This window comes from Pseudorca crassidens, chromosome 15 (genome assembly GCF_039906515.1).
Source record: "Pseudorca crassidens isolate mPseCra1 chromosome 15, mPseCra1.hap1, whole genome shotgun sequence".
NCBI lineage: Eukaryota > Metazoa > Chordata > Mammalia > Artiodactyla > Delphinidae > Pseudorca > Pseudorca crassidens.
Window position 1 is genome coordinate 20,668,864 of NC_090310.1, and position 12,919 is coordinate 20,681,782.

The window sequence follows — 12,919 nt, forward strand, 5'->3', positions numbered from 1 at the left end:
CTGAAAATAAATTCTACGTTCCTTCTGGCATAGAATCAAGGAAAGTGAGTGATGATTTGGTTTGATGAGTTTTGGCAAGCCACCTTTTCCCCAAAAGAGTAAGCCAACTCCTGATCAGTCATGTCAGACCGGTACTGCCATGTCCATTCCCCATGGGAGGCAATCACCAATAGCCATTACTTTGTCATCTTCTTGGAGTCAGGTAAATGATGTCTTGAACCAATTACTGTCTTTTTGCTGGAGCCCAGGATTCTGCTGCTTCTGTACTAGGGCTCTGTGGAAAGAAAGAACCTCATGTCTAGTTTTATAGCTCCAGTTGGATAGACTTCATTCTTTTCCTTTTCTGGACCATGCTTCCAACTCATTTTTTTTCCCCTTTAAGGGAAAAAAAAGTTCTCTGTAGTTCTAGTCCTTAAGGTTTTATTTGAAGGGTAAGAAGGAATTTTATGAGGCTTGAAGGCCCTACAAATGTGTTTGACTTTTACTTTATAGTAACTAGATGTTAGGGATCATCCTGAATGGAAAATTAGAATGATGGTTACATTTATTTGTAATAGGATGTAAAGGATTTAAAGCAACAGATTCAGTTTAATGTTTTTACAAACCAGAATCATACCCAAATTCTATAAAATAGACACAGATGTGTAAGGTTAATTTTAAGAAGGTTCTTCTCTATTTTTCATAGAAGTATCAAATTTAATTTTAAATGGTTTCTCAGATTGTAGCAATGCTTATATTTACAGATGACATATTCTAGTGATAATCAACTTTTTAAAAAACTGCAAAAATACGGAAGTATTAATTTTAGGACATCAAATAAACCAAAATTTATTAGGAAGAAAAAATCATAAAAGACAAACCAAAGCAGTGTCAGATATGGCCCAAAAGAAAAACCAAATCACTTGCTGGGACTCTAGGGGCAGAGCTTGGGTGAAGATAATGGGATGCCAGGGTCTCTGTGGTGGTCCAGCTCAACTGCTTCATTGTATGACCAGGAATCAGGTTTGGTGAGTTACCTAAGATAATCATCCGTGTGTGGCAGAGCCATGCTTGAGCCCAGGTTTCTTTTTTTTTTTTTTTTTTTTTGCGGTACGCAGGCCTCTCACTGTTGTGGCCTCTCCCATTGTGGAGCACAGGCTCCAGACACGCAGGCCCAGCGGCCATGGTTCACGGGCCCAGCCGCTCCGTGGCATGTGGGATCTTCCCGGACCGGGGCACGAACCTGCGTCCCCTGCATCGGCAGGCAGACTCCCAACCACTGCGCCACCAGGGAAGACCGAGCCCAGGTTTCTTGACTCCTACTATGTTTCTTCCTTCTGTAACACACGCTAAAGGATGGTTACGAGGTTATTCTGTGTTATGGTTTCTCTGGGGAAGAAGTAAAATAAATAGTCCCTTGGGTCTCTGCAGTGGGAAGAAGTCACCGTTGTGAAGGGAAAAAGGAGCCTTTGTGTTGTGTATGTTCAGTGAGGTTTCCTTTAAAATTTCATTTAGTTTGGGATATAGTGATTTAGGGCGGGGTTGACCCAGAGCAGTTTTGGCCGTAGTTACAGAGGGTTGTAGAAGGCCTGTTGCTTGTTTAGTCGTGCCCAACAAAAATCTTGTTGAGCAGCTTCAGCACAGCACCTTTTACAGAGTGATTGGAGGATAAATGCTGGATGGGTTGACGTGATAGTGGCAGGAAGCATGAATCAGATTTAATGCAATCCTGATAAAGAACTGAATGTTGTCTCCACTCTGGTGGCCACCGTGCATAAAATATCTGCTTTGACACAAAAAGAAGCATTTGATTTCAGCTAATTTGTTTCTTAGGATACATATACTGAGAACTACCTCTCCCTCCCCGTTGGGAGTAAATAAGGGAGAGGGTCCTGAACAGAAGCTTGTTATGCTTCTAGCATTTTGTGTGCCCCAACTATATGCCATGAGATTTGTCTTTACCCTTGCTGAACCTAAAACTTCCTCTCGGCAATTGGCCTCTGCTTCCTCCACAAAACGAACAAAGCTTCCCTGCCTTCCTGTCTATAACTTCTCTGAATCCATAACTATCCTTACCTCCTTCTCTTCTCTCTTACCTCCTGTTTAAGATAGTTCCTCTACCTCTTTTCTGAATCCTTCCTTCTCCCCTTACTGAAGAATCCTCTTTCTTCAGGTATCTCCTTTCTGTTAGCTTCTTCCCTCAGCACTAAGTCCCTCTGTCCTGTAGGTGCCCCTTCCAGAGAGTTACGGCATCTTTCTTCCTGCCTTTTATAACCAAGCTTCTTGTATGTGAAGAGTGGTCTTCTTGTAACCATTCAGTGTCAGTACCTTTTCTTCTCCTTTAGCCTCTCTGATCAGTGTCACTGAAATTGCACAGGCAGTCAATCTCTTAATTTGCAATTCCAAAGGACCCGTCTCTGTGCTTGTCTTACTTGACTTTTCTGTGGTGGTTTACGTCGTTTCCATCTCCTTGGAGGTTTCTTCTCCGTCAGCTTGTGTGATGCCACTCTCTTCTGGCTGCTACCTCTTATCTTCTTCTTGGGCTTCTTTTCTGTGACTTGTCCCTTCTATAAGATTCTGCCCCAGCTGCCTCCTTTTCTCATTAAATGTTCCTTATTTCCTCTATGCTCATATGATAGGTGTATGTGCTCTGATTTAACTTTCCAGCTCAGATCTCTTTCCTGAGCACCAGACCTAACCTCACTTGAGATCCTGTAGGTACCTCAAACTCAACATGTTCAAAGCTCTGCAGTCCCCAGTCTCTTCCTCAGTTCCCGATTTCGTTATGCACCGAAGCCCGAAACTAAAAACCTTGGTGTCATCCCCGATTTCTTCTTTATATCACTCAATATAGTGTCACCAGTCATCTCTTTCTCTTCCATCCTGAATCAGCCACAGGTTTACCTGCTAGTGCTGCTGATGTTTTTTTTTACTGATTCATTTTTCTTTGCTAGGAGGTCTCTGTCTTCTGTAGCTCACTTTCTTTTGCTCTTCATGCCAGTGGCTTTAGTTTTGGTTCTCCTAAATGAGAACATAATCATGGCCGCAAGCCAAACCTTTTCAAGATGGAGTAAGATGTCAAGTATATAAAATGCTACAGGGAGAATGAAAAACGTGAAGACTGAGAAAGAAGAAATTAGATTTGGTGATGTGGGTGGCGTCTGACCTCTGGGGTAAGTTTTGTAGTGTAGTGAAGACTTTTCCCCACACTCACTCCGCCTTTTGTGTACCTGTTTCTGAGGTGGCACCCAAGTGGTATCCTTCCAGTCACTTGAAATCTTGTTTGTTACCAGGGTCCTTTCTCTCCCTTGTTCACTTCGTTCAGTTAGTGAGTTTTGCCAGTGACACTTGTATATTCTCATTTGCATTGCTTTGATTTTTTCCTCCTTAACTTCGAATTTTGTAGATCATCTTTTTGTTATTCACATCTAATTGATCATCATGTTGTGATGGTTCTTCTTCATAATTAAAAATGTATCCCCTCTTTTCATCTCTGTTATCATTAATTGGAAAATACAATGGACAGTTATTAGTTCTTTGGCTTACTTTGTCATTCTTCAACTTTTAATACAATTGATCACTCTCTCCTTCGTAGCTCTCTTCTCTTGACTCTTGGGACTCCATTCTCTTGATTTTCTTGCCACATCTTTGATGGCCTTTTCTTAGTCTTCTTTTAGGGCCCCCTAAATATAGAAGTCCTCTGGATTCTGTCCTCTGGCTTGATCTCTCATGATCTTGTCTGGGCAGTCTTAGCCATACTCGTGATTTCAAGTGCCACCCATCTGTTGACCCCCAAACCTTTGTCCTGAGCGCAGACTCTTCTGCTGAGTGCCAGATCTGTTTTTTTTTTTTAGTTGTTTGCCAGGTACTTCCATTTGGAGGTTCCACAGAACTTCAGAGATAGTGGATTCTAATGGGAACTCATCATCCTCTTTTCCAGACTTCTTCCTTTTTTATTTTGTCTTGATGAAGGGAACCACCAGTGGCCCATCATCCAGATAAGACACCTGAATGACATTAATGCCTCCATCCTCACTTTCCACATTCATTAGGTCACAAATCCTATTGATTCTACTGCCCCAATTTTGAAATCTCTCTCAAATTTGCCCTCACGGACTTAGTTTAGACCCTTATTGTTTCTTGCCTGATGGTTTCATTTGTCTCCTAACTGCTCTCTCTTTGTGCAGTTGTCTCCCCTCCTTTCTCCCTACTTCCAAATCCAATATTCATAGCTAAAATTTGAGTGCTTATTATATATCATTTACATGTGAAATATTTTATATGCATTCTCACTTGACCATCACACTAAACCATTATTATCCTTTTTACTTTGGAGCAGAGTAGGCCAGGCCTCACAAATAGTGGTAGGACAGAGAGATCTGAATTCAGGCTATATGCTCCAGAGCCCATAATCTTAATTTTAATTAACCAGTTCACCTACAGCCATTCATGGCCACCCCTCTTTGCATACTCTAGTTTGGAAGCAAGTCACTGTCACAGTCTATATTCAAGGTTGTGGGGAGGGGTTGGGGGGTTAAGATCCAACTCCTGGATTATTGACATAAATTATTCAGAATTCTTCTTTAAGGAAGATTTATCTCTTCCCACTTATTTATTCACTCAGTCATTTACCTTACATAGACTTGGTTATTTTATACTTTGGTTTATAATCAAATACTGTGATACTTATTTAACCAATTCTCATTTTTTTTCTTTTACTTTTTAAAAAATTGAGGTATAATTGACACATAACATTAGTTTCAGGTTAACAACATAATGATTTGATATTTATAACAATTCTCATTTTTAAGATGTTCAAGTTATTACCAGTTTTTTGCTATTAGTGAATGAATATCTTAGAAGTCTTGGCATGCTGTGTTGATGGTTTCCTTTACATATATTCCTAAAAGTAGGATTGTTGGGTAGGTGCATTTAAAAGTTTTTGGTACATGGGTGAGGTTTTTACATTGAGCATCTGTTTTCATATTTGCTGTCTTTCCAGGAAGTACTCTCTAACACCCTTGAGATCTTGCGTTCCTCTTTGGGATTATGAATAGTTAATGTTTAAAGCCAGGAACTCACAACTCTTCATGCTGATTTATTTACCTGTGTAGAGTATTGTGTCAAAGAATGCACTGCAATATCGGGGGAATTCCCAGCATGATGCCCAGGAGTTTCTGCTGTGGCTTTTGGACCGAGTTCATGAAGACCTCAATCATGCTGTGAAGCAGAGCGGCCAGCCTCCTCTGAAGGTAAGGGCGCGCCCTCAGGGCAGTCAGGGAGCAGTGAGTGGCTGCAGCACAGGCCACCGGTGAACCGGTGAACTAGTGAGGAGTGAGTATAGATTCTTCTTCCAAACCTCCTCTGAGGAGTTGTTGCAGTTTGCAGTTAGTTAATATAGTAAAATTGACTAAGCTCTGGGTGAGTATAAAATTCATGGATACTTAGGGACTATTTCCTCTGTTTACCACTGTGCTGGCAGTGTCAGATAGGAGCTTACACTCTCATGAGAGGGGACACATTTGCATGTATGACTACCTTTAGACTGACATTAACGGATTCCATCTCGCTAAACTGTTTTTAAAGCAGAAATTTGCTTTCTATTCCAATGAGACATAGTCTGTAGATCATTGGAATGTGAATACACAATCAAAAAGGAAATGTATTGATGTCTCTGCTGTTAGGATTCGATTTGAGTGTAGGAACTGAACCCTTAGAATATACTTACTGAGAAACAGTGATTCATTCTCAATTTTTATTTATGTAATCTTAGTATGATGGGTAAAATGATTTATATAATGCAAATAAAGTGTTCTCTCACAGCTTTAAAAATTTTTGATAATTCTTTTCTGTACCTCAAATTTTATTTTATTTTATTTATTTATTTTTATATCTTTATTGGAGTATAATTGCTTTACAATGTTGTGTTAGTTTCTGCTGTACAACAAAGTGAATCAGCCATACGTATACATATACCCCCATATCCCCTCCTTCTTGAGCCTCCCTCCCACCCTCCCCATCCCACCTCTCTAGGTCATCACAAAGCACTGAGCTGATCTCCCTGTGCTATGCGGCAGCTTCCCACTAGCTATCTATTTTACATTTGGTAGTGTATATATGTCAGTGCTACTCTCTCACTTCGTCCCAGCTTCCCCTTCCCCCCACCCCCGTGTCCTCAAATCCGTTCTCTATGTCTGCATCTTTATTCCTGCCCTGCCACTAGGTTCATCAGTACCACTTTTTTAGATTCCATATATATTTGTTAGCATACGGTAGTTGTTTTTCTCTTTCTGACTTACTTCACTCAGTATGACAGACTCTAGGTCCATCCATCTCTTTACAAATAACTCAATTTTGTTCCTTTTTATGGCTGAGTAATATTCCATTGTGTATATGTGCCACATCTTCTGTATCCATTCATCTGTCGATGGACATTTAGGTTGCTTCCATGTCCTGGCGATTGTAAATAGTGCTGCAGTGAACATTGTATATACCTCAAGTTTTAAATTTCTAGTTTTGGTAAGTTGTTGAAGTATTCTGATTCAGGGTCCTTTGTGCCTGAACATTCTGTACTCTCATATGACTATATGCTTGCGGCTGACTTTCCCACCAGATTGAGACGTACTCAAGGGCAGGCACTGTGTCTCATTATCTTTGTATCTTAATGCCCTTTGCATTGCTCTCTGCACGTGGTAGCTGATGCTCAGTAACTGTAAGGGGGAGGGACATGAAAAGGTTAAGTAAAATGTGAAGTAGAAATATTAGGCCCAGATAAGCAGCAGAGGTAATACGTGCCAGACAAAACATTCTCTTTAGGCAGGGGAGGAATGGGCACTTCTGAATAGTTGGGATTACTTCCTGGAAGAGGTTGGAGGGGGCCCTTTGAGAGTTGGAGGGGGATTGGAGCGCTCTGGGGAAGGACTGCCCGACTGCCTGGATGGGGTGGAGAGACGGATAAGCACTGTGTCTGGGAGAGCCTGTGAGGCGATGAGTCCATGTGATCCACACCCCGGCATCTGTGTTCTGGTCCCTTTAGCAGATGTCTTTCCCTGAAACATCTGGATCTGATGCAGATCTTGGAAAGGAGGTCAAGGACATCTGTGACATTTTTAGGCTCATCTTTAATCAAGAGCTGGCACTTTTAGTCTGTGAAATTGTACTTTATTTTTTTTTAGCCACCATCAGAGACTGATATGATGCCCGAGGGACCATCTTTTCCTGTCTGTAGCACTTTCGTACAAGAACTTTTTCAAGCCCAGTACAGGTACGAGCAAATTAAAATTTCCCTTATGTTGTGTGCTTATGTAGTTCTAGGTGATCTTAATGTGAGTGTCTTACATTTTTATTTTTGCAGATCTTCTTTGACATGTCCTCATTGCCAGAAGCAGAGCAACACTTTTGATCCTTTCCTCTGCATTTCTTTGCCAATTCCACTACCCCACACAAGGTAAGAACAGAGTTAATAAAATTAAGACTATATTCCTATATGTTCCTTTTCCTCTGTAGGCTCCTGTTGGGGCTTCTTGCATATTTAAACAAGTAATAGGCTTAGTGATAAATTGATACAGGCATTGTTAAGGCCTTATAGAAATTTATAAATGCCTTTCTGAGTTTGCAGGGTGAGCAGGTGCATGGGGCAAGCAAGTCTTTTTGGTTGGTCTGGTTGTAGTCTGTTCCGCCTATAGGTCATCCACCTATAGTATTGGGGCCGGAGAAGGTTGCTGAATGCCTTCTAGAGCCTCTAGAGACCTTACGTTCCACTTTGAATTAGCTGCTTTATTTGAACTGTTCCTTGAAATTTCTAGGAGTTACGCTGTTATAAAGAAAATACAAAGCACAGAACCAAGTATTGATATGCTGTATTTTTGTTGTGCTGCCTTTATTATTATGCTGTATTGCCTTTTCCAAAGAGTTCTTGATTGTTGTTTGATAGTTCTACTTAGGTCCAATTAAAGGTGTGGGTTAGCTTTAGTTTTGTTGATTCCAGGTCAGGGTTGTCCTGCTTCTATATTTTAGTTGAAGTAAGTGACTAATAAGAATATCTGACTTTGATCTGTACAGGCCTCTGTATGTCACTGTAGTGTATCAAGGGAAATGTTCTCACTGCATGCGGATTGGTGTGGCCGTGCCTCTGTCTGGGACTGTCGCCAGACTTCGGGAAGCAGTGTCTATGGAAACAAAGATCCCCACTGATCAGGTAATAAGCTTGCTAAGACCGATTACACACGGGCCACAAAAGTGTTGCTTTCTTTTCTTCTGGAATTTTGTAACAGTTCTCAGCCAAACGTGGTTGGAGAGAAATTTAAAACCAGTTGTTTCTAGTGTTGAGGGAAAAAATGAAAAATTAGGATCCAAAGGAGAAAAATATACACAAAAACTTCTCATGCTTCATTTAATTGTATATATATATTTAAAAGGAAAAGCTATGACTTTACACCAAGACCTTCTTTCAGCTTTGTTTATAAAGTATAATTAGTTAACACCTCTTAAATCATTCTGTGGGTGCTCATGTGGGCAATAGGAAGAGCATCCTGTGGTATTTGAAGGTCAGAGAGGCTCAGAAAACTCAACCAGTGGCTCTTGAAAATCCCTTCCCATTATGGTGATAAGAATGGGCCTGTTTCTAGTACAGTACATATAGGTGCTCAGTTTGGTTTATTTTCTGATTAAAGCTAGGCTAGAGTCTCTTACCTTGCTTAGAGAAGAGAAAGGAAAGTTGTATCTCCTCCCTTTCTTTTTTGGGTAAATTTTTGATAAGTAGTTATATTGACCGAAAATAATTTTGGCCTGTTTGTGACTTGACATACTTTTGCATACTCTTTTACTCAATTCACTGTTGGGGTTTTATTTGGAAAAAAATTCCCTATTTAAAATTTACCAAGGAAAGATGATCCAGTGGCTGAATAGCTTTCCCTAGATAACTTCTGGAAGCTGCTGTGTAATCATGTGACTAATAAAGGTGTTTTGTACTTTGGCCTCCTGTGACCTCATTTGAGAAGTTACCACAGTAAAACAAAAACAACCAGCAGTGTTGCCCTGATATAGCAAATATCTCATATTTTCATAGGCCAAGTACTGGCAGATTGATAAAATGTTCACATTTTTCCTTACTTTGAGGTGCTCATTGATTTATTTACTTATTTATTTATTTTAAATTCAAGGTGAGGGAAAAGACAGAAAGAGGGAGGCTTAGGTGTGTGTCCGAGGCAGATCTGTCTGTATCTTTAAATCTTCCAGTGCTGTCTGGCTCTTTTTGCATTGTTTAAATGAGTGATGTAATTACAAGTTTGTTTTTGACCTCAGCTTGCTGGAGAAAGTGAATTATACTTGCATGTTCACCTTCAGGAAAACAATACGGTCATTAAAATCATTAGAAGAAAAAAGGGCCAGAAATATTTTTCTTGGACTGTTTGTGGAATATGCCACCAAGCTCCTTTCACCTCATCAACTCATAGTATGTTTGTGATAGTAGAGGGGACCTTAGGGGTCCAGTCCAACCCCCTCATTTGAAGGAGGCCCAGAGAAACCATGTGACTTGTTCAAGATCACAGGGCTGGTTGGCAGTGGCAGGCCAGAATTGGAACTTCTTCAAGCTCAGTCCAGTGCTTTTTCACTAGAGGGTGCTGCTGAGCATGTAATGAGGTCTCTAAATGTCTCCATTGTCTTTTTCCCCATCTTTTGTTTTTCTTTCATTACAAAATACTCAACCATTTCAGAAACTTAACTTAGAAGTGAAAGTATCTTGTACTAAGTATCTTAAGAACTAAGGGTTACTAACTTTAATACTGTGTTGTATATTCATTCATATTTTTTCCTGTGCATGTACTATATTAATATTTTATGAAAATGGAACCGTGTAGTCACATTTTTCTTTCCCTACTTTTAATATTTACTTAGGAGATCTTTCCACGTTAGTGCAAATATATGCAGCTCATTCTTTGGAAGCGCTTTATAATTCCAGTAGAACTATAGTATAGTTAGCTAGTTTCTTTTGTTGGACATTTGAGTTGATTTCATTTTTTTTCCAACACAAATGTCCATGATTATTTGACATTTTTTAATCTGAAAAGAAGAAAATTTAATGGTAGGAGAAAGTCTCGGAGTCAGATGTGGACTCTATCCTCGCTACGAGGCTGAGTAGTTGTATAACCTTAGGCAAGTCACTCCGTCTCTCTTTAGTTTCTTCCCCCTGTGAAAGAAGGGCCTTAGACTTTGTATCTGCTGAGTCTCTTCACCAAAACTTAGAGGAAACTCTGGATTTAGTGCCACAGCACTCTGAAATCAGAGTATGTTGTTATACAATCATAGAAGATATTGTGCTTCCAAGACTCTCTTATTAAAGGCAAATCACATCGGCTTGATGAGGTGTTTCCAAGCCCTCAGATCACTGCAGTCCTGCTGGTCTGGAGACGTTCACAGCTGGATTGGGAGATCAATTCATATTGACTTTCCAGTTATCCAACTATTTACATTTTTCCCATTTTTAGATTGTGTTAACAGAAATGTACTATGATGGGTTCCATCGTTCCTTTTGTGACACAGACGACCTGGAAACAGTCCATGAAAGCGACTGCATTTTTGCCTTTGAGACTCCAGAAATATTTAGGCCTGAAGGAATTCTCAGTCAAAGAGGTAAATGAGTATCTGTTTCCATAATACCACCTGGGTTTGCAGGTCTAACAAATGTCTACCCTCTTAGATTATATGATGGTATAATTTTTTTAAATTGTGGTAAAATACACATAACACATCTTTTTATGATGGTATAAATTTTAGGTAACATATTTCCCTGGCAGAAGGCAGTTCTTGGAAAAAACTTTGTTCCTGGCCTTAGTGTTCTTCAAGATCCTAGGGCTTCTATTCTGTTTGCTGTACTCCAGTGTTGTCAAAACATCAGTGTCTCCTGGGAACTGATTAGAAATGCAAATTCTTAGGTGCCACTCGAGACCTGCTGAACAGAAACGCTGGGGGCAGAGCCCAGCAATCTGTTTTTAACAGGTGATTCTGATGCATGTGAAAGTTTGAGAACCGCTGCTCTACCCAGTCTTGCCAGTATTTTCTACTGGTGATTTTTAGAGCTAAACTCTCCACTAGCCCCCACTTTTCTTCTGGTTCCATTCCCTGACTTCCAGCTGTCCACTGGAAACTCTATTTATGGTCCTACAGGTATCTTACACTGAGCGTTTCTTTCTTAGCTCCTCTTGCGTTTCTTCCGTGAAATGCGGCATCACCATCCTTCTCTTCACCCAAGCTGGACCCAAACACTTCTCCCTCAGATTTTGACTTAAATTCACAACTGAAGTTTTCCTCTGCATTCTACTGCGACTGACACAGTGCAGACCAGTCTCAACTGGGCTTTTCTAGTAACTTCTTTATCCCTGGGCTTTCTCCCGTTCAGTTATTTCTTCACAGCACCACCAGACTTATTCTGACGTACAGTTCTGACCACGTTACGTGCTTACTGATTTACCAGTGCTTCCCTTTTGTCTGCGATTAAATCTGAATACCTGGGAAGAATGCATGGCCCCTCATGATTTGGTCCTTGCCTTTTTTTCAGCCTCTACTATATTCCATTTTCTTCCCCATGTACCCTATCCAAGTTACTCTTTATTTCTGGAACATGCCACATGCTTTTATACTTTCCCTACTGTTCGCTTTGCTAAAAATTCATTCCTCCAGGTCCCGTCTCATTAGCTCCTACTTTGTCTCCCCTAAGGACACCTCCCAATCTCCCCATCCCACCCAGTCCTAAGCAGTCGTTATTCTACTTTCTGTCTCTATAGACTTCCCTAGTCTAGACTTCGATATGAATGGAATCGTATAATAAGTGGCCTTTTGTGACTTGTTTCTTTGCTTAGCATAGTGTTTCAAGGTTCATCCACATTGTAGCATATATCAGTCCTTCATTCCTTTTTATGGCTGAGTATTATTCCATTATATGTATACACCACATTTTGTTTATCCATTCATCTGCTGATGGACATTTGAGTTGTTTCCACCTTTTGGCTATTATGAAATACTGCTGCTATGACCATTCATGTACAAGTATTTGTTTGAATACCTATTTTCAGTTCCTTTGTAGGTATGTACCTAGGAGTGGAAGTGCTGGGTCATATGGTAATTCTATGTTTAACTTTCTGAGGAGTTGCCAGACTGTTTTCCATAGCAACTGCATCATTTTTCATTCCCACCAACAATATATGAGGGTTATAATTTCTCCACATTCTTGCCAATGTTTGTTATTTTCTGTCTTTTTGATTATAGCCATCCTAGTGGGTGCAAAGTGGTATGTCATTGTGATTTTTATTTGCATTTTCCTAATGACAGATCATGTTGATCATCTTTTCATGTGGTTTTTGGCCATTTGTGTATCTTCTTTAGAGAAATGTCTGTTCAAGTCCTTTACCTACTTCAAAATTGTGTTGCTTGTCTTTTTGTTTTTGAGTTGTAAGAGTTCTTTATATCTGCTGGATACTAGACCTGTATCAGATATATGACTTGCAAATATTTTCTCTCATTCTGTGGGCTATCTTTTTACTTCCTTGGTAGTGTTTTTTGATGCACAGAAGTTCTTAATTTTATGAAGTCATATCCAAGAATCCACCACCAAATCCAAGGCCATGAGGTTTACCTGTGTTTTCTTCTAAGAGTTTTATAGTTTTAGCTCTTACATTTGGGTCTTTGATGCATTTTGAGTTAATCTTTGCGTGTGGTGTGAAGTAGGAGTTCAACTCCATTCTTCTGCATGTGAATATTCAGTAGTCCCAGCACCATTGTTGAAGAGATTATTCTTTCCTCATTGAATGGCCTTGGTACCCCTGTTGAAAGTTCTTATTTTAGTTCCTCTTTTCCTTCACCTCTACTTCTAGAGGTCTCTGGTGCCTCTAGTCTCTGAACCTTTGGTAATTCTGTATTTTGGGTTGGTCGGCTTTCTGCACTG

The 12,919-nt window shown here is 40.1% G+C and overlaps 1 protein-coding gene across 2 annotated transcripts in view; it reads left to right on the forward strand.

The window, feature by feature from the left end:
• USP31 (ubiquitin specific peptidase 31) overlaps positions 1 to 12,919 on the forward strand; it is a 75,054-nt gene that overhangs the window by 28,785 nt on the left and 33,350 nt on the right. For both annotated transcript variants that reach the window (XM_067706400.1, XM_067706401.1), the window contains exons 2-6: positions 5,094 to 5,231; positions 7,155 to 7,243; positions 7,334 to 7,426; positions 8,041 to 8,176; positions 10,467 to 10,611. In XM_067706400.1, coding sequence (XP_067562501.1) covers positions 5,094 to 5,231; positions 7,155 to 7,243; positions 7,334 to 7,426; positions 8,041 to 8,176; positions 10,467 to 10,611 — 601 coding nt within the window. The remainder of the gene's footprint in view (positions 1 to 5,093; positions 5,232 to 7,154; positions 7,244 to 7,333; positions 7,427 to 8,040; positions 8,177 to 10,466; positions 10,612 to 12,919) is intronic.